At 41.8% G+C, this 22209-nt stretch overlaps 1 protein-coding gene across 1 annotated transcript in view; it reads left to right on the plus strand.

Annotated features, from left to right (window-relative positions):
* The window catches only part of Usp31 (ubiquitin specific peptidase 31), a 61967-nt gene that overhangs the window by 36277 nt on the left and 3481 nt on the right, over positions 1 to 22209 (plus strand). The window contains 8 exon segments of the mRNA XM_032892748.1: positions 2039 to 2150; positions 2617 to 2711; positions 4554 to 4631; positions 5454 to 5583; positions 10503 to 10622; positions 12865 to 13090; positions 18583 to 18741; positions 20809 to 20961. Coding sequence (XP_032748639.1) covers positions 2039 to 2150; positions 2617 to 2711; positions 4554 to 4631; positions 5454 to 5583; positions 10503 to 10622; positions 12865 to 13090; positions 18583 to 18741; positions 20809 to 20961 — 1073 coding nt within the window.

The raw sequence follows: 22209 nt of genomic DNA on the forward strand, positions 1-22209 counted from the left end.
TGTTGAACATTTCTTTAGGTGCTTCTCAGCCATTCGATATTCCTCAGCTGATAATTCTTTGTTTATCTCTGTACCCCATTTTTTAATAGCGTTATTTGGCTCTCTGGAGTTTAACTTCTTGAGTTCTTTGTATGTTTTGGATATTAGTCCACTATCAGAGGTAGGATTGGTAAAGATCTTTTCCCAATCTATTGGTTGCTGTTTTCTCCTAATGTCAGTGTCCTTTGCCTTACAGAAGCTTTGCAGTTTTATGAGTTCCCATTTGTTGATTCTTGATCTTAGAGCATAATAAGCCTTTGGTATTTTGTTCAGGAAATTTTCCCCAGTGCCTATGTGTTTGAGGCTCTTCCCCACTTTTTCTTCTATCAGTTTGAGCGTATCTGGTTTTATGTGGAGGTCCTTGATTCACTTGGACTTAAGCTTTGTACAAAGAGATAAGAATGAGTTGATTTGCATTCTTCTACATGCTGACCTCCAGTTGAACCAGCACCATTTGTTGAAAATGCTATCTTTTTTCCACTGGATGGCACCTGGCTCTTAAGAGTGGAGGAGTCATTACCTTGTGATTGGAAACTATTTGATCCATGGGGGCTTTCAGGCAAATAGCTTCAGTGTTACTGCAGTGAGTAAACCACTAGATGGTCATTAGGAATGATTGTCTTGGTATTTTTACCACTCTGCGTCAGCCTGAGTCTTCTTCAGAGTCCATCTTTTAGCTAGATTTGTCGTTGTCACATTGACTGATTCAGCAGCTTCTGCTTCTACTTATTGGCTGTTTTGGCCAGGAAGGTAAGTAAATTTCTTTCTTGCCTTCAGTCTATTGTTGTCGTAGTTAGGGTTTCTATTGCTCTGGTAAACCACCATGACCATGAGCAACTTGGGGAGTGAAGGGTTTATTTCATTATATAACTCTCAAGTTATATTTCATCACTGAGGGAAGCCAAGGCAGGAACCTGGAGTCATGGTTTGGTGTAGAAGCCATGTAGGAATGCTGCTTACTGACCTGCTCACTATGGCTTGCTGAACCTGCTTTCTTATGGCTCCTATCTAGGACCAGCAGCTCAGGATCATAATGGCTGGGCCTTCCCACATTATGGGAATCAAGAAAATGTTCCTCAGGCCAATGCGATGGGGGCATTTTTTCAATTGAATTTCCTTCATCCAAAAATGACTCTAGCTTGTATCAAGTTGACATAAACCTAGCCAGCATGTGGAGGCAGATGGAAAGTCAGGCAGTGTTTATAACCAGTGGCTAGTGCTGTGGTTCATGGGAATGAAGGTGTCAGGCAGATGAGCAGGAGAGAGTATAGAATGGCGGGGAGGGAATTCCATGCTGAGGGAGTGTGGTCTGCAACTGATCTGGATGTGTAAAGGAGATATTCAGGGATCAGGAAATAGGTTTGAACAACTAGAGCATGAATGAAGCTGAAGCCAGAACAGGCTTCAACTTTTAACTGCATATTAGAACTACCTGGGGCCTCCTCAGAAGAGCCTCGATGCTGGATCACATTGCAGACGTACTTCACCAGAATCTCTGGGCAACAATCATTTTTGATGTTTCCTCTGTGGTTTCAGATGTAGCTGAGGGAGAGAACTATAAAACTGTCTCTGGTTTTATATGCTGGCTTCTACCCTAGCTAGGAGCTGTCTTCAAGTATCACTTGCTTGCCAATGTGTCTCTTGTCAGTACCAGAGTGTGGCTGCCTGCTTCTCGGATCCTCTGGCCTTACCTGTTCCTGACACCTTATGCCCTGACATACACAGCTGGTCATGCTCCTGTCCACTTTGATGCCTCTTGTTCACTGTTTCTGCCTCCTTGTTGCTCCACAGAAGCCATTTGTTCACCTGAGAGATCTAAGCAGTTCTTTTGACCTTATTGTCTCCATATGAGAATTACCATTGTTAGTTTGTTTTTTTCCTCTGTTTGAGAACTGTCCTAAAACCAGTTAGATTGTGATTTAATCTAAAAAGACCAAAAGTAGGGGATTGCAACTTGAAGGGGCTTGCCATATTTTAAGGTGACCCCATTGTGTTGTAGATTTGGACTGCCCTTCGTCCTACACCTAGAGAAGACAGTGGCATGGGATCTTCTGCAGAAGGAGATCCTGGAGAAGATGAAGTATTTCTTGAGGCCTACTGTCAGCATCCAGGTTTGTAAGCATTTTGATATCCCAGTAGAGCATGACGTTTACTCAGAAGCAGCACTTAGTACAGTGAAACTGCTTTTGTTGGGATTTTCAAGACTGAGAATTTACCTCCAGTTTCTGAATGGAGTTGCCACTGCAGAAGTTGCCCTTGAATTGCTCTGTGTTCTCTTATGGTGCCAATCTAGTTCATATGACCAGTGTGAAGGCACTGTAGAACTTTTGTAATTTTAAGAATTACTATTGCTGTGTTAAGGTACTCATAGAAAACCATTAAGTCAGTGTCCAGTGAAAAGCAATGGAATGCTTAAGTACTTGATAAATAAGTTGCATTTGAGTGCCTTGTATTCAAAGGGGAAAAGCATTTTGCAAGGTGAGATGTTTGCTGCCCCTCTGATCTGTTTTGAAAATGCCGCTTGGAAACATGCCCTTGACTAAGTCCAGCCTAACTCTCATTTGACACTTGATACAGGTGTGCCCATTCAGTTTGCGTGTGGTCAGTGTTGTGGGAATAACTTACTTGCTGCCTCAGGAAGAACAGCCCTTGTGCCACCCAACAGTAGAAAGGTAATAGACAAACACAAAGCCACCTTCAAGAATCTTGCATGTGCCACTTAAAATAATGTCTGATGTCTGCCATGATTTCCATGCAAGCGTCTCTAATTCTTTAAGTTCATGTAGAAATTAAGTACTTGTTTTACTTTTGATTCATAGTAGGTACAAAGTTGTCCTAGTCAGGGTTACTATTATTGTGACGAAACACCATGACCAAAAGTAAGTTGGGAGGGCTTCCGCTTCTACATTATGTTCATCATTTAAGGAATTCAGGACAGGAACTAATAGGCCAGGAACCTGGAGGCAGGAACTATTGCAGAGGCCATGAGGAGTGCTGCTTACTGGCTTGCTCCTCATGGCTTGCTCAGCCTGCTTTCTTACACAACCCAGGAACACCAGTCCAGGGTGGCCCCACACACAGTGGCCTCAGCCCTCCTACATCAATCACTAATTAAGAAAATGCCCTACAAGCTTGCCTACAGCCCCATCTTATAGAGGCATTTTCTCAGTTGAGGTTCCCTTCTCCTCAGTGATTCTAGCTTATGTCAAGTTGACAAAAAACTAGCCAGCACAGAAGTCTTCTTTGCTCTTTCTTGAAATTAGAGTAGCTCATGTTGGGGGGCAGGGGGTGCGCACACACAGAGTCACATATATGTATACATAAATATAAAGAAATTACACTCTTAATTGACCAAGATTGAAGGGTTCCAGGCTAATGTTCTGGGCATGCCATAATCATAGTCATTATTTTTACCTGGTAACTTGTGGTCTAGAAGGTAAAGCCGATGCCCCATAGTTTGAACTCTACTCTTTGGTCAGGTTTCTTGCTATTCCTTTCCCCACTGCAACAAACCTACCTTTATCTTCATTGTACTGATGAGTGCTTGAACACGTAACATTGTCTTGTATATGCTTTACATGGATGGTTTCTGCTGTCCATAATTTCTTTATTAAGAAAACATTTATTGGTCCTACTCCCCTGATGAAATTAATTGTTCTATTTTGCTACTTCTGTGCTTTTATAAATAATATTATTCTATTACCTTTATACTATCTATTGTACTAGCAGATCTATGTCTATAGAGTATCCATATGTGTCTACATAAATATGGAAAAATTGTACTGTTTTTATTGTGAATTCTTTTCAGCACATACTGTTGAAAAGCACACAGCTCTGCATGATGATGCATGCCTATAATTCCAGCACAGGAAGGTCAGAATTTGAAGGCTGCTCTTGGCAACATAATGATTTGAGACCTGGGGTGTATGGGATCTTGTCTCACCCTACCCCCTCATTTTTTTTTTTTAAACAATATAGTCTTGTTTGGTGTTAGACATGAAAGTAGGTGAGATAATCTAAAATATTATACCGTATGCAAAAGATAAAAGTTGAATTATATTAGCCATTAGTGATGAATGTCTCAAACAAAGGTGCTAACCAATGAGTTTCTAGTGTGCATTTATGGAGAAGGAAGGCACAGGGGAGTTGACATGGACATGAGTTAGGCACAGTGGGTTGGGGTTGAGCAAGTGTTAGAGCACACTGTTGATAATAACTGCATCTAGTTTGTGTGGATCAAACTCTGCACAGGAGTTGGAAAGATAATACATAGCATCTGAGAGTGTATGAGCAAACCTATAGGGTGATACTAAATCTCTTATACTCTTATTTCTGCATGTTTAAGATTTTTCATTCTACTTGTAAACTAGTTACAAAATCAGGCTACATTGGTCTAATTAAAAACTTTCTGACGGGGAACTATAAACATTTTATGACATTCTAGATAGAATGCAATCATATTTAAGTAACTCTTTCGTTTAGAAGTAATATGTGGCTCCACTCTCATCCTTTAGGGCATTAAAGTCCTGTGGACCAGGCGGCACAGCTCACGTGAAACTGGTAGTAGAGTGGGACAAGGAGACCAAAGATTTGTAAGTTACTTCTCTCTGTGTGTCTGTCTCTGTCTCTCTTTCTAACTTTATTGCCATTTTAGCAGCACACAGATATTTCTCTTTAGCTGGAGTATACAAGTCTTATTAGCTGGGTATCTTAAGTGTGTTTTAACACTCTTTTGTAGCAGTTTATTATTATTTCCCCAACTTCTTTCCAAGGCTCAAAACTTTAGAAAACTTACTGCTGTTGAGGGGAAAGCCATATGTTCACTAATTGCTGTGAAGGTTAGTCTACTTGGATTTTGCTTGTTACAGGACCATCAGCTCTTGTAGGCTTATATCAGACAGGATCAGGTATGTTCAGGATTGTATGGCTGTAAACTAGTAAGCCTGTGTCAAATACATGTCCTTAGATACCTTGGACAAAAATGAATGATTTAGGCGGAACTGACAAAGAGGTAGTTCTAGTTAAGAGCACAACTCTTGCAGAGGAACCAAGTTCAATTCCTAGCACCTGTCAGGTGGCTAACAACAGCCTGTAACTCCAGCTTCAGGAGCTCTGACACTTGACCTCCATGTGAACATACTTTCCCATGTGCATACCCATGCAGATACATGCACATACACTCAATTTAAGACAATGAGCATAACCATAAACAGTTGGAAAATCTAACTCCAAGTCAACTCCTGAAATAACTTTGTAGATGGAGACATTTCCAAGAACATTTTTGGAATGTAGAAGAGTTAATTGACCATATTCTTTGATTATCTATTGGGTTATGAATTTATAAAAAGCTGCTGTTGTGTCTGTGAATGTTTTTATAAGACATTCTCTGAAGGCTGCTTTCCCCTGAATTGCAGCTTGTTTGTAAACACAGAAGATGAGTATATCCCTGATGCAGAGAGTGTCCGTCTGCAGAAGGAGCAGCATCATCAACCACAGACCTGCACTTTATCACAGTGTTTCCAACTCTACACCAAAGAGGAACGGGTAAGATGCAGGGCCTGCAAGATGACAGTGAGGAGATTCATCCTGCCCCAGGAATTTTCATTCCCACAGACCCTACACATTTAAGTGAGAATTTTAATGTTAGTCCTTAAGAACTTTTTTAAGGAGTGATTTAAATTTTTGAGTATTTGACGTGTGTCTTAGTTAGGGTTTTATTGCTATGAACAGATATATGACCAAGGCAACTCTTCTAAGGGTTCAGAGATTTAGTCTATTATCATCAAAGCAGGAACATGGCAGCATCCAGGCAGACATGGGGCTTCATCTTCATCTGAAGGCTGCTAGCAGAATACTCTCTTCCAATAAAGCCCACACCCACAGTGACACACCTACTCCAACAAGGCCACACCTCCTAATAGTGCCACTGCCTGGCCCAAGGGTATATAATCAGTGCTCTAGAAATGAACCTTTGTAATTATTTGTTTTCTTTTTAATGACTTGTTTTGTTCCTTTCAACTTGGAATCTTAAATTATTTTTCCTTAGAAATGAAAACTTTTCTCAAATTTTTTTTTTTGTTGTTTTTGAGACAGGGTCTCACGATGTAGTCCTAGCTGCTTTAAAACTTGCTTTGTAGACTAGGATGGTCTCAAACTTAAGGCAGTCCTCTCCTTCTGACCTCCTGGGTGCTGACTGGGATTACAGCCGTGGCTACCAATACAACCCAGCTTTTCTTAATTTAGTACACATGTACCGTAAGCACAGGTATCAGTATCTAAATCAAATTTAGATTGAGTAATTAAGATAAAATAAAGAATTAAGTTTCTTAGTTGTGTAAGCTCCATCTCAAATGCTTCGGTGGCTGTGGCTCCAGTACAGAGCAGCGCAGTACCATGTTCTGCTGGATCGTGCTGTGCTGGACCACTTGGCACAAATGATTTACATAGAGTAGGGATTCAGTAAGTGTTTAAATGTTGAATGGATGGGTAGATAGATAGATAGATAGATAAATCTCTGGGGCCTCTGCCTATGGGAAATCTTGGCCAGATGTCTGTAGAATTCATCTAATCTTCTGTTGCTGTTCGTGGTCTGTGTTAGTCTGACTTTGTATAGCTGTGACAGAACACCTCCTATACTCAAGATAAAAACTTAAGAGGGAAAGATCTATTTTAGCTCCTGGTTTCAGGCCATAGTCCTTTGTTCTGTTGATTCTGGGTCTGTCATGAGACAGAATTCATGGAGATGGGGCGTATGTGGAGGAGAAGGCTACTTGCCTCATGGTTGGTGGGAAACAAAAAGATAGGAATGGGCCAGGAAAAAGAAAGTTCTATGGTGGGTGACCTACTACCTCCAGCCAGATCCTTCCCTAGGTCTCCAGAACCTACAAAACAGTGTTACTGGGTAGGGACCAAATACTGAGTGCATAAGTCTTTGGGAAGCACTTGTGTTAAACCATAGCAGGATCTTAATTTTGACCATTAGTGCACCCTTTGCTCTTATACATATGTAATTAGGCACCTTAGGATTAGAAGGGACTTTAAAACTTCTTCTTTCTATTCTTCTACCTGATTTAAAATGAATGATTGTTCCAGCTGCCAGAATGCTTTCTGTTATGAGGACTTCACCCACATAAGAACCGACACCCATTTAGGTCTGATAGGGACTGAAATTAGCCTGAAATAGGGCCTCTGGTCACACTAAAACAAATAGTAATTTTCTTCAAATATTGGGAAAAATTTTTTTAGAATCTGAGTTCTCTCCTCAAAAGACATATGTTTATCAATTTTCAACTTAATTATAAAGCAGCCATTTGGCTTTGGAACTAGGTGATTGAAGACTCTTGGTTCATCCTGTGTTTTCACTATTTGTGTTTAAAAATTGACTTGAGAGATGTTTGAAACCAATACAAAGCTTAGGAGTTAGCAGATGTGCCAGTGGCAGCATTGGATCTGCAAAACAGCTCTCTGCTCTGGATTGAGGAGTTTGTGATGACGAGAGTGGTAGCTCCAGAGCTCACTCATGTAAAGGTTTCTGAAGTACCTGTAGTGTGCTGGGTCCTGCACAGAGCAGTCTGACACTTAGGGATCAAGACAGTGGTTCTGCCTTCAGGCTGTTCACACCCTACAGCAAGAAAGTAAGTATATAAAGTTCTAAGCTAGGAAGGAGCTTGACATGGTTGAAAACATGTGTAACCAGTGTGGCAGGAACACAAGAGCTAAGGGAGAGAGTTAGGATAGTTTGAACCCCAGTTAGAGCTGTGACTCATCTGTCTCTCACTAAATGTTCTTGTATCCAAGAGAGGTGTTTGGCCCCTAGGATGTGCTCAATAAATACGTACTGGAATTTGTATGGGGTACTTGGGAAGTTTAGTGTGGGGCCAAAAATAACAGTAGGGATATAGCGGAGGAGGTGGGACTTAGCCGTTGGTTGTGTGACAATAGTTTGGGGTCCAGCAGTGTTCAGGCTCAATACTGATGAGCAGCATCATATGGGTGTGAGCCATTATTCTGTGCATGGAGGCTTTAGAAACAGTGCTAGAACTGTGATGGTGCGGGTGCTGCTCTTGCCATGTGTGCTGTTGATGAGGACAGCTCATTAGGATGCAGGTGAAAGAGAGGGTGGGGATGGTGCATCTGAAGTCATGAGACACCCAAGAAGATTTTGATGAAGGAGGCATTGAGGGGGTGGGGATCTGACAGTTAATTGGGGACATGGGAATGAGGTGTTGGTTAATTTCATATATAAGGAATGTATGTAATGGCTATTCCTGGTTGCCAACTTGACTATATCTGGAATGAACTACAATCCAGAATTGGAGGGCTCCCCTGTGATCCAGCTCTTGAGGCTGGAAGACACAAGTTTCTGACCTGGATCTTGGCATGGAGTTCTTGAGGCATAGTGGCCATGAAAAGCTTAGGTCTAGGCAAGGTAGTACGCACCTTTAATCCCAGGAGACTGAGGGAAGAAGATCTCCGAGTTCAAGGTCAGCCTGGGACAAAGAAAGTTCCAAATCCAGGCATGGCGGTACACACCTTTAACTTGGGCCACACCTTCTGCTGGAGGTCTATGTAGGGACATTGGAACAAGGGAGACTCAGTCTTCTTCACCTGCTTGCCCTTACTTGCCAGCACATCTGTTGGAACCTACTTCTACAGAAGAGCAGCTGAAACACCCAGCCTCGTGGGACTGAGCAGCTACTAGACTCTTGGACTTCCCATTCACAGCTGCCCATTGTTGGGTTAGTTGGACTACAGACTATATAAGTCATCACAATAAATCCCCTTATATAGAGAGATATTCTATAAGTACTGTGACTCTAGAGAACTCTGAGTAATAAAAGGAACATAATCTAAAGGTTGGAAATGCAGAAGAGAGGGATCTTGTCTTGCCATGAGGAAGACCTGTGTAGAAGACTGACTGGAAGTCTGTATTCCTCTACAGAAGTACCCCCATTGCCAGGAAGACTTCATAAGCCAAGAATTCTCAGAGTGCAATCACAAGGCCTAGGAGTTTTCCAGTAGTTTATAGGCAGTACAGAAACCAGAGAAATGTCTTAGGAACTATCAGTGATTAGATATTATGACATTAATACTATATTTCATGAAAGTATCTGTTTATAATCTGTTAGGATTAAGCGGACAGAAACCTACTTTTGACAGTGTGAGACTGTGTAGCCACACAAGGGGAGGACTGATATATGCCACGTGAGATGTGGGCTTACTACTAGATGATAGTTTAGGTCCCCTTCATCTGGCTTTCTGATCACTCCTACTTACCTAAATGTAAATATCTCCCCTTCTGTCTCCCAATCTTTTCTGTGAACATGATTGAGTTGCATCATCATGAAAACAGATCTCATCAATTGTGCTTTTTAAGTTGCCAGACTGGTCTTTCTCCTCTGTTTGACCCAAATTTACTGTTGTTAGCCCTTTTGCCCCTCAAAGGCTCTCCTGGTTTATTTGATGTATAGAGTGCATACTGGTCTCTGAGGTTCTCAGTGGCCTCTCGGGCTTCATTTGAGCACCTTACAGTGCATGGCACTAATGACTATATTTCTCATCACTTTTTATTTTTTGCTTTACCTAAAGGGAATGCTTCTGGTTTCCAGTTTTTTGGCTCTATCTTTAGAACCTGGTGGCTTCTAAGGTTGAGTATTTCTCTTAAAACAAACATTTTCTGCAAGCTTCTGACTTTGACCTTTCTCTTCCACTCTGAAGGGAATTGTCTTCCATTTCCAGGGTTTCCTTATTTCATCCCATGTGTGATCCCAGGTTGGATGTTGTGTCTCTATGCTGGACTTCTCATGTATTTGACACCTCTAAGTTGACATATCCCCCGCTTTCCCATTTAGAGGTGCATATTTGGCTGTAGAGTTTTGGACTGATGTTTGGAAGAGCTTATTGAGAGCATGTGGGGAAGACTGCATGGAGCAGTTCAGTGCTGCCACAGGAGAGAAAGGTTAGGACACAGCTGAGAGTGAGCAAGAACTTGGAGTGCAGTGGTGTTCATGGAGGTTAGTGTGTAGAAGAGGCAGGCTCAGAAATGGAGGGACATGGAGTGAAAGGAAGAAAATAGGAGGGACTGGGTCTTGGGATGGTCCCCTATGTTCCACCTTGGTGGGCAATAGTATGATTTGCCGAGGTAAGATGGTCTAGACCAAGAAAGTGCATATTGATGCAAAGGTGATAAGTTACGATTTGGGGCAATGCTGGGTTTGGAGTGCATCTGTAACAAGGGCGTTTAGTCATTCTTCTTTGAGGGAGGTTTGTTTAGCACTCATCCAGTGTCCACACCAGCCTGGTGCTACTTGTGATTGTGTTATCCAATTGGCTGTCTTCCTGTGCAGTTTTCAGAGAGATGCTGAGGTGATACCAGACCCTGGCAAGAAAGTAGTCCAGCTGTCTGCCATGACAAAGGCTTTCATTTTGTGATGCCTAATGGAAGTCCCGCTCCTTGTTTCCAGCTTGCTCCAGATGACGCCTGGCGGTGCCCACACTGCAAGCAGCTGCAGCAGGGGAGCATCACATTAAGCCTGTGGACTCTGCCTGATGTGCTTATCATACACCTCAAGAGATTCCGCCAGGTGAGAAAATCCTGTCACTGGAAAAAGCTAGCGTGACCTGTTTCTCTTGACTCCTCTTGGTGGCTTGTGTGGGTTCTCGGTTGGCCCTGTTGGATTCACCCATTGATGTTGTCTGAATGTGTCCATACATGTTTGACCGACCCTATCTGTGGTCATGTTTTCTAAAGAAAAATTGAGTATCCCATGATCCTTTAAATCTTGAACATTGTACTTCATGAACATGTTTTACTTCATTCTTGAGGGTTTGCTTTAGACTTGTAAGTGTTTTGCTTACATTTTAGTGTGCTTACTTTAGGATTGAGAATTGATCCTTTGTGAGAGAGGTAGAACTGTATTTCTACCTAATGTAATAAGCAGTATTGCCCTATTCCAGGGAGTTGTTATATAGTTGGGGAGGTGAGTCATACGTAGATACAAACGTGTGCTTTTTGTTACACCGCTTTATGAGTCACTTTCCCCAAAAGTCTATCACCTGAGGTGAAGAATGTCTTACACAGCCCCATCGTAAGAGAGATTGATGAGAGGTGAGCCTTAGTGAACCTTCGTGGCTCAGATTTAAGAGGGTTTGTGCCTGAAAAATGAGCAGATGTTTGCTAGATGAGGAGAAGCAGGACTGTATCTTCATGTGACAGAGGAAGCAGTTATGCTGAGCCTGGGCCTGAAGAGGCTGAAGCAGGGCAGTGGGATAACAGAGTCCAGAAGAGGGGGTAGTGGTGGGAGCTGAGGTGGGCAGAGAGCAGCTGTTCAAGCAAACCCTTGTAGGCAGAGTCAGGTCTTAGTGAAGTGCTTTGAATAGAAGTACAATTGCCAAATACATGTTTTGAAGTGATCGTGTCAGCTGCTGAGTGGTTAGCAGCTGAACAGTTACACGTTTTGTGAGCATCTAGAGGTGGCTTAGGACAGAGTTATAGCAGTAGGTTGGTGAGATGTGAAAACCTAAGAAGGAGCAGGGGTGCCAAGGTGACACACACCTAGTCCCCAGTCCTGGGTTTCCCTAAGCATTAAAGTGGAACGTAGGGGACTAGCCCAAATTCTGAAAGCTTTCTAGATTCAGAGCTGGGCTTCTGTGGTGATGAAACATGACGCTTGCCTGGGCATCCCACTTGGAGCTTTGCAGGTGGAAACTGACTGAGGTTTCTAGTCCAGTCTTCTCTGTTTTCTCCTAATGCTAACTGACTTCCTTCACCCTTTCCGTCCAGAATCCCAGACTCAAACCTTCAGTGTCCTCTTGGGCATCCCTTCTTGTCACTCTAATCTAGGTAGCCACTTGCTCAGGTTGACTTGGTGTTTTCGTGGGTTTCTTGTATGTTTCTTCTGCTTGCTGTTACCCTGCCACTAAATGGTTTTCTCTTATTGCTGATGCAGTTGCTGTCTTTTAATTGATTTCTGAGTCTCTATAACTCTGCCCTTCCTATGTGTTTTACACACTGCTCACAGTTCTTCACTCACAGTTCTGGAGATACCACTTCCTCCCTACAGACTTCAGTGCTTTTCTCTACACTACAAAATAAGGTCCCTGCTCTTCAGCCTGGCCCTCAGTCAGAAGCATTTCTCCTATGAATGTGTATTTTCCTTTAATAGATCCATAAATCCTAAGGATTGTCACATCTATGTCTGATTAGTTTTTAAATGTTCTCCTGGACATAGAAAATAGGAACATTCGGTCCCCAGCTCCGAAAAAAAAAAAAAAATAGGAACAATATCCATTCAATAGATTTTTATGTTTCAAGGATATTCCACAGGGTTTAATGGAAAATACAGATTATTCAGATTGTTGGCTAAATAGCTAAGTTCAGCCAAGTAAATGTGCATGTTGGAAAAGTAGAGATGAAAGGGTCACTGTCAAATTCCTCTCCTTGCTAGGTATTGGGGTTTGTCCCTTACATAGTTAAACTTTCTCTTCAGACATCCAACAGGGCTGGGGTGTTAGGATGAACTACCTGAAATTGTCACTTTGCTTCTAAGTTGCCCCCCCTCCCCAAAGCCTTGACAGATAAAGAAATGAAAATCTAGAGGTTCCTTTCCACCCTTATGTTGGTCCTCATTGGTTCTACTTTAGTTGTACTAAAGCTTGTTCCTGTAGTTAACACTACTAATCTGTTTCTTTATTATTTGTCTTGAGAAATAGCAGATAGGTGATTCAAAGTGATTTAACTGACAAGGCTCACATTTCATGCTAAACTGATCTTTCTATCTGTTTGCATTAAAATGTCACCAGAACTTGTTTTTCTTCTTGCAACAGGAAGGAGACAGGCGTATGAAACTTCAGAACATGGTCAAGTTCCCCTTGACTGGCCTGGACATGACACCTCATGTGGTTAAGAGAAGCCAGAGCAGCTGGAGCTTGCCATCTCATTGGTCCCCATGGAGACGGCCCTATGGACTCGGGAGGGACCCTGAGGACTACATCTATGACCTGTATGCTGTGTGCAATCATCATGGCACCATGCAAGGGGGGCACTACACAGGTCTGCAGTGTGAGAGGCTGCGTGTCTGTACTGACGCTTCTTTCAAGCTGTTTGCTTGTAGCTTTTGACCCCCCCTTTCTCTTCCAGTGTGTCTTTGACCAGCTCTGAGAACAGCTTCATCCTTCAGATCTCTGTCTAAGATCAAATGCATGAACTTTATTCTTTTTCTGAGTTCATTCATCTAGTAGTAAGCAGACCTGATAGGAGAATGTTTGTACAAGACAGCTGAGGAGCCACTCTTGTTTACCCGGCTGCCTCCCCATTATAGCCCTGCAATGCTTTTGCAGTTCTAGCATTTCCCTAACTTAGAAAGATCATGAGCCACTTTCATGGCATCTGTTCTTTTAAGGGTAAATTTACTTTGTATTATAAAAGTACCTCTGTTCAGCATGCAAAGTGTAGAAAAAGGTGGAAAGAATGCCATTGTGAAATAGGCTTATCAGGCATACCAAGATAAAAGTTACTAACATTTAAAAAAAATCATGGTTAAAATACACATGATTAAGCTTAACATTTTAGTCAATGTTAAGTGTCCAGTTTGGTGGCATTGAGACCACATTGTTGGCCTTCACCATCCATCTCCAGAACTCTTTCATTTCTCAAACAGAAACTTGTTAAATAGTAATTTCCATGCTTCTGTCTTCCAGCCTCTGACAGCCATCACAGTCTGTCTCAGTGAACTTATTAATGCTCTAAGTGCCTTTTGTATGTGGAACCACACAGTATTATTAGTTCTGCAATATTTTATTGAGCATAGTGTCTTTAAAGTTCAGCCATAGTAATGCTTTGATATAGGAGATATATGTTCAGTGTTTTTCATAGTTTTGTGCTATTTTATACTGATGTAACTATACTGGTGTATTTTACTCATGAATATTGAACACTTTGTAGTTAGCTTGCCATGGACTCACATCAGTGTCTAAAATCCCACCATGTATCTTCTAGGAGTAGAAACAAGTAGACAGAGATGTAGATACAAATAAAATTTAAGGGCAGTATAGTGTGTGTAGTAATTGGTAGTGGAGATAAACCAGGGTGGCGTGAGGGGTGTGGCAGGAGAAGCTACCTGAGATTGGAAACCTGTTTGTGCTCTCAGAGTGAGAGCCACACCTTTATGGTGGTGAAGATGATGTTGCTTAGTGATATGGTAACAGCTTAGCTCGTGTCGTTACACTGATATTCTAATGACAAATTATCTAACATTGCATTTCTCAGAACGGGTTTCTCTTAAGTGACATGACTAGTAATCATTGCCGTTAAGAAACAGATATTGTTTCTGTTTTTAAACTTTTATTCTAATATTGATGACTCTTCGTGTACATACATTTTTCTGAATTTTCATTCTTTATTTTTTTGAGATAGAGTCTTGAATTATGAACCATGAGCATGTATGAACCATGTAAAGGCAGGTTTTAGGGTTTCTCACTTAGACATCTGTTTACATAAAGATTGATGTAAAAGAACTACCATTAATTGGTTATCTGTATATTTCTCTAGACTCATTGCTGTATCCTTTATCGTCAGTATATTTGATGAACGTGCCTCACAAGCTCAATTTATCAGTACAGTGGTTTTTCTAACAAGACCTTGGCACTCTAATACTGGCTATTGACTTACAATGGTAGATGAAGATGAAGTGGGGTTGGGGGTACCTGCCAGATGGTATTTTGAAATCCTTGAGGTTCTCCTAGCAGTTAACCACCTTACATATTGGCAAGGTAGTGGTGACTGTTGGCTTTCCCATCCTTGCATGCTCTCCCAACCCACTCTCTTCCAGTCAGAAGGGCAGGGAGGTGACGAGCTGTAACCCCTCATTCCTCAAACCCTTTCAGCTTAATCCTGCTGGCAGCAGTTATTCAGGAGAGGAGCAGCACAGCCTCTGGGTGTGTTCTTGACAAAACAGCTTGGTTTTCGCTTGTCTGGGAAGCAATTGCTAGGGAAAAAGAGGCTCCCACAATTCTTTCACATCACAGAAGACATTAATAACTTAAATATCTTTAACCTTGTACTTTTGTTTAAACACTATTTAGATGGCAATGCAGTGTTTATCTAATTTTATTGCAACCACTTGTGTGTTGATTGTATTTCTAGTTGGATTTATTTGATTTTCTGACGTTGCTAGTAATGTCTGTTTTCTTAGATACTTAGATATGGCATAGTCATGGGATTTTTGTATTCTTTACTCTTAAAGTGGAAGGACTTAGAAGTAATTGAAATTTACTAATTACTTGCTGTATTAAGACCGTCACCAGCATTTCTGGTTTATACTTACTCTGCTTCAGCTTTGGTAAAGAAGTCATTTTACAAAATAGGTCCCTATTATTACATACTGTGTAGGCAAAATATTGTTAGGGGAAAATAGGACAATGCAAGATTTCAGAATATTGTGTTGTTTGTTATTTAGAACAGACTTTGGAAACCTTGTGAAAGCCCTTGGAAGCAGTGAAAGGAGCTTTCTTCCCAGTGTGAGAACTTGGCTGAATAACTTTACTTAGGCCTATGAAGCATATTAGTGAGTCTATCTGCTCGTTGCCGCTTACCTAGGAGGTGCTCACATAGTCTGTGTCAGTGCTTCTCAACCTTCCTAATGCTGCCACCCGTTCATACAGTTCCTCACATTGTGGTCACCCCCACCCACAATTATTTTCGTTGCTACTTCATGACTGTAATTTTGCCACTGATATGAATCGTAATGTAAGTATCTGTGTTTTCCAAAAGTTTGAGGTGACCCCTATGACCTTCAAAGGGGTCATGACCCAGTGGTTGAGAACTGTTGGACTTTATCATTTCCTTTTTTCTGTTCTATGTGTGTATTTGGATGTGTGTTTGAAGGCTAGAGGACAACCTTAGGTGTCCCTCCTCAAGCTTTGTCTACCTTGTTTTGAGACAGTCTCTCACTGACCTGAAGCTCGCCAGTTAGTCTAGGATGGCATTGAGCCTTCGGTATCTGCCTGACTTTGCCTCCCCAGAACAGGGGTACCACCATGTGCCACATGGACTGGTCTCTCCAAGCCCCTCCTTTTTTTGTTCTTAAAGTAAACCATTGCTTGTCTCATCTCTAAAGGTTTACAGTTCCAGTTTAGAAAAAACAGTCCTTGGCATTACTCTTTTTTTAAAGTTGCATTTATTTATTTGTATTGAGGGACGGCAGTTCATGTGGATGTCAGAAGACAGCTTGTGTGAGGCAGCTGGTTCTTTTTCCATCATGTGGGGCTCAGAGATCAACTAGGCTGTAAATACCTTTACCTGCTGAGCCACCTCTCAGCATTTTTTAAGCTGAAGATACTGTTTTTTAAATCTTTACTAGAATGTCTTTGATGCATTCTTGCTGTAACTGCATGGTACACATATGGCTAACCTGTGCAAGGATTTCAGAACAGAGCTTATCTAGCTTTTCTAGATAAAGGTCTTATTATTTTGTATTTTAGCATTTCAATCCTTCATAAGCCAACTTTGCAAAATATAACGCAAATATTACAGCTGTATCATATTGCTAGATGCTTTTGAATGTTTATCCTTGTTTTGTTGCCTCCTTTTGTGGACAAATGCCAGTGTCTAAGTGTTTGAGTAGCTCTGCCCTTAAAAACACTTTAGGCAGTGTTAGTTAGAAAAGCAAGTAGAATTATAAAATAGTTTGCTTATTAGTTACTGTGTGGCCTTTCCATGCCACAATCAAGAATAGACCATCCTGAAAGGAAGCAGACTGAACTAGAGCAGGGTTACTCTGTCTCCTGGTGGGTGTCGCTGTGCAGTTCTGCTCCCACTCTCCTCTCCAGAATAGCAGCCTCCTCCCAGATGGGCCATTTGTGTATATCAGCCTGGCCTGACACCATTGGCCCAGCCAGTGCTGTTGCTATGATGTCTCCACTTCATCCTCTCGGGTTCTGAGAGCTGTGCATGATCTTCCTCCTACATTTGGAGCCTTTGCTTCTCTTTTGGGACCTGTCTAGCTAGAAGCAATTCCTCACCTGGATCCCTTTCATCTTTGTGGTTCCATACTTGCAAAAGTGAAGTGGCCTAATGAGGGTGTCACTCACTGTGTCTCTCAGAATTGTATGCACCTTGTCCTTGAAGGCCACTCTAAGTCTGTGTGAGCATTTACTGAATATTCCAGCTATCATCTGTGTTCAGTAAATGGATATTTTTAGAAATGTGATAATAATGTGCTTTTTCAGAGCAAGCTTCATAAGATTCCCTGATCTAGCCTAATAGTATGACTTGGCTTCATGGCCTCATGGTTTTGGGCTAGTTATGGTGTTACGGTGCGTGTGATTGAACCCAGGTTCTTGGGCTTGCTAAGCACATATTCTGTTATTGAGCTAGACTCTCAGCCCCAGACTCTTAGGTTTTTTTATTGGCTCTTGTTGGTTCTTTTTGTTTTTCTCAATGGTACTTGAATTGTCTTTATTTTTATCTCAGGCTTAGAGTTGCAACTATAGAGAAGACTCCACGTGTGTATTCCTAATTTCTGTGTTCTTAAGTTTACCAGGGAACTTACGTAGATTGTTTAGGCTTTGCCTGAAGGAAAATGGTGGGGCATGGTAGGGCTTTAAGTACAAGCCAAAGGATTAGATGCTGTATACTCACATGCCGTGTACAAAATGCCATATGTTCATCCTCCTTCAGCTGCATGACCATGTGCTAGGCAGTCTTTGTATGTAGGGTAGTATGGGTGTATTTGTGGAGTTTGTGTGTGGAGGCCAGGGGTTCTTCTTGGGTGCACCTACTGTGTATTTTTTATTGTTGTTGTTTGTTTCTGTTTTGCTAATTTGACTAGGCTAGGTGCTAGGGATTAAACTCAGAACCTCATCTTTGATCAGTACTTTACCAGCTCAGCTACGTCTCCAGCCCCAGAAGCAGTCTTTCTGAGCCTGTGTAATAATGTACAAATTACTGTGGAGTGATTTGTAATAATGATAAATCTCAGGGTTAAATGAAATGTTTAGATTATGTTAGGTATTAGATGTCAGTCAGTGGGCCTTTCATATTATTTTATGTCCCTAATAAACACTAAAGTAATACAACAACAAAAATCAAAGTTCTTTACCCTGCCTTTTGACCCTGAGACTAGATAATTCTATGTTATATAATGCTTCGTATGCATTGTGAACATACCTGGTCTCTCCTCACTAGATGCTGTTGGCCCCACCCCACCATTTGTGACAATCAAAGTGTTTTCATTCATGGTTAAGTATCTCTAACAGGAAAACACAATGTCCCTGGCAAGACCTACTTATACTTAGAAGTATAATGATTTTTTTTTTTTTTGAGATGAAACTGTTATGAAATTGGAATACTTAGGAATTTCTTAGAACCTTCTGCCTGAGTATAAATTGAAATTTGGATTTGTTTTTTCTTACTATCTTTCTGTTACTGTGAGCAATTTAAAATGCAGTTGAATTAATTATATAAATAAAATATAAAGGATGGTATCTGTGGATAGAGTACCTGGTGCAGCCTTGCTGGTGCTGACAGTGGGCTCTTTTTGGCAGCATACTGTAAGAACTCCGTGGATGGTCTCTGGTATTGCTTCGATGACAGTGATGTGCAGCAGCTGTCAGAAGATGAAGTGTGCACGCAGACAGCTTACATCCTTTTCTACCAGAGGCGGACAGCTATCCCATCATGGTCAGCCAATAGCTCCGTGGCAGGTAACCTGGTTCTTGGATGTTTTTTCACAGAGCAGGAGGTTGTAATTCATGGTCTAGAAGATACCTCAGAAAGCTTCGTTATTGAAAGCTTAACAAGATTAATTTTCACAATCCCACTTAATCTGGGTTCTGATATGATTTCAGTCAAGGAAGTTTGGGTAGACTCTGAACTACCATGGACCAGCAGTTCAGAGTTCATATAAAGATAGGGCAGAGCCCAGTCAAACTATGCACAGTGTTTATTTGTTGGGTGTAGGCTGATGTCATTATGCAGGTGAGGGCTGGCACAACTTAGGTCAAGGCCATGATTGGACAGTAAAAGAATAAGACAGGGACAAAGTTTTTGTAGGGAGGGAGAGAAGGTTAAGGGGAGAGAATCAAAATGGAGACTGAGAAGGATTACCCAGATCCCTGCGGTCCCGAATTGCCAAAGTAGCTGGGATGGATTTCTGTAGACAAATGTATCTTATCTTGGTGGGCAGTTTATATCCTTATCAATTGGTTATAAGTTAATTGTGTGGATGTATTACACATTGAGTATTTAACATATGAATCTGGTTGTTGGGTTACAGTTTGTTGAGTCTTGATATTACCATGTAGCTGGGTTCCCGGCTGGCCAGGGTGACTAGCAATGGGAGTGGAGAGACCTCTGGGGCCAGAAGATAGCTAGGCTAATGTGGCGTGGTTCCTAACTGAAGCCAGCCACTGCCGCTGCTGAGATAAATTAAGGTTAGTTCTATATGGCCCTATGGTGCCAGAACTAATGCCAGGGAGCGGCTGTCCGGGTCTGAGAGTACCAGGGGCTCAGCACGGAGCGGTGACGCTTGGGAACCAGTCATGCCCCTTTTTTAATTATACTGCAACAGTTGGGTAAGTGCCTGGAGGAATAGTGTCAGCAGCCTGAGGTGCTGTTCTGACATCTGTTTAGTGTATCTTAGAACATGGCTCATCTGAGTCCCACGATCATCTCAGTGGGGCTGCTGTTTGTTTTAACACTGAAGGTTTGTGAAAGCATTCTGTAAACAGTAAAGGACCATTAGAAAGAGAGTCCTTTCTCTACAGTAAGAGTATTCTCTTCTGTTAAGGGTACACATTGATGGCAGTTAACTGAGGATTTAGTTTTACTGATGAGATGGAATTTATTATGTTAATAAATGTAGAAATGAACCCCATACAACATGGATGCACCCTTCCTACTGCAGAGTATGGAGAAAAATAGGTAACTTGAAATGTGCTAATATATATCAATAGGGAAGGCAGGAAATGGTGACCTATGTCCCTTTCCAAAGTTCTACAGTGGTGTGCTTAAAGCAGCTAAAGGAAGCATCACTCTAGCAGAGTCACCCCTTCCGGAGATAAGATCTACCCAATGTGTAGTCTGTTCACTTGACTGGCTGAGGGAATTCTGGTATTCTTGGGCTTTTCCAGTATCTCAGATGTACTCGAAAATGACAGTCTCTTGAGGTCTGGTTGACACAGGTTGCTACATATAGTCAATTTCAAGAGCATTCTCTATTGCTCTAATATAAGGCATACTCCTGGAATTGACTGGACAGACTGACATTCAGCATACCACTGTGCTATTGTGTGTGTGTGTGTGTGTGTGTGTGTGTGTGTATGTGTGTATGTGTGTGTGTATGTGTGTGTGTGTGTGTGTGTGCGCGCGTGCGTGCACGTGTGTGTGTGATAATGACTTCAAAATGTCCAAAGGACATTGAAGCTACCAATAACAATGTCTATATTATCATTCTTCCTCTGGGTGGTTCAGTAGACTGCCAGTGTACATAGTGAGTCCTTGTAGAGTGAGTGGATGTGTGTCCCTGTTCTATTATTCCCTTGCCTGGATTAGGTGTTGCTTTTGGAAACATTTATTCTATATTTGCATTTTTTTCCATAACCTTCCTCTATGCAGGAATTGCCTGAAGTTTCTTCATCTTTGTTAGGGATACTCATCTCTGGGGGTTTGTTTAACTCTGGGGTGAGGAGACAAGTCTCTGGCTCAGCCCCTTGACAGGATGTGTGTAGTGCAGGACCCTGCTGACCTAAGGATTGTCTCCTCTTCTGCAGGTTCCACAAGTTCTTCTCTGTGTGAGCACTGGGTGAGCCGACTCCCAGGAAGCAAGCAAGCCAGTGTGACTTCTGCAGCTTCCTCTAGACGCACATCCTTGGCCTCACTGTCTGAGTCTGTGGAGATGACAGGGGAGAGGAGTGAAGACGATGGTGGGTGTGGGTCCTGGTTTCCAGTTTCCAAAGTGGCAATGTACGGACAAAGCACAGGTCTTCTCAAGGAGAGTTTAAACTCAAAGGAGTTGGTGTGCAGAGCTGGATTGTGGCTTCTCTGTGACTCCGGGCTTTTTTTCTTCCACTTCATTATTTCCCACTTTTATATTCTGGCATACAGATTAGAGCTTTAACACTTTTTTGTTAAACTTGGCTATAAGGACTCATGTTCTAATGTGCCTGGGACTGTCTCGTGTAGAGTTGCTATTCTCTGCTTAATGAGGACACTGTTGGCTCAGATTGACCTCTACTCTAAACATAGTCACAGTATCAATTCTGGACAAAATCTAATTAAATATTGAAGTGGTGTTTGCTTTTGTTTTTGTTTCTCTTGGTACCTTTCACTTACTGCTTGAGTATTGACAGAATAGCCCTTAGTGCTCTAAGGAACCCCAGGTGGCATGGGATGGATTGCATAGCCAAAGTACTAAGAGCTGGAAGTGGGAGAGGGTGAGCTCAGCCTCTGTAATGAAGACAGAGACTCACCTTCCAATGAGGCTCACTTGGCTGCCAATCTTTCAGTTGCTTTAGTCTGCTTCTAGGGGTGTTGGATAATTCTGAGAAAATGAAGTGGAGCCAAAACTAAGCCAAACGAGGAGGGCTGTGGCATGGCTCTGGCTCTATCTGCTTTGATACTTTACTTCCTTTCTTGTGAAGCAAGAAGATAATTGGACTATTGGTGCTAAGCCCTATCTCATTCTAAAAACTGACTAGTGAACCTAGGCCTGTTTAGATGGACAGACAGACACTGTTTGCGTCACAGCTTTGTAAACTTGGAATTTATTGTTGTTTTAACAATAAACCCAGAAATGGTTTGCCTTAATCTATTTTTAAACAGTCTAGTTGGTAAAATCAGTATCTTCTTAAGCATCATCATCATTTAGTCATGCTCAGTGGTCACAGAGGACAGACCCTGACTCTTAGGAGTCACAAAGATCACAGTAACAAGTACATGCAGAATTCAGCTCGGAATTGTCTTGGGAAGGTTTAAGTCATTGGAAATAGTATTTGCCAGGCACTCAAAGTAGCATGTAATTATATCCAAGGCTCCAGCTCTTTCCATTGATATCCTTTCACTGTTACCTGTTACAGACTTACTTCCATAGGGAATGCAATGAGTGTCCTGGGTTCTTGTGTCATTTTGTTCAAGGAGTTTGTTATGTGAGCCCCAGGTGTCCTTCAGGAAGA

This window comes from Rattus rattus, chromosome 2 (genome assembly GCF_011064425.1).
Source record: "Rattus rattus isolate New Zealand chromosome 2, Rrattus_CSIRO_v1, whole genome shotgun sequence".
NCBI lineage: Eukaryota > Metazoa > Chordata > Mammalia > Rodentia > Muridae > Rattus > Rattus rattus.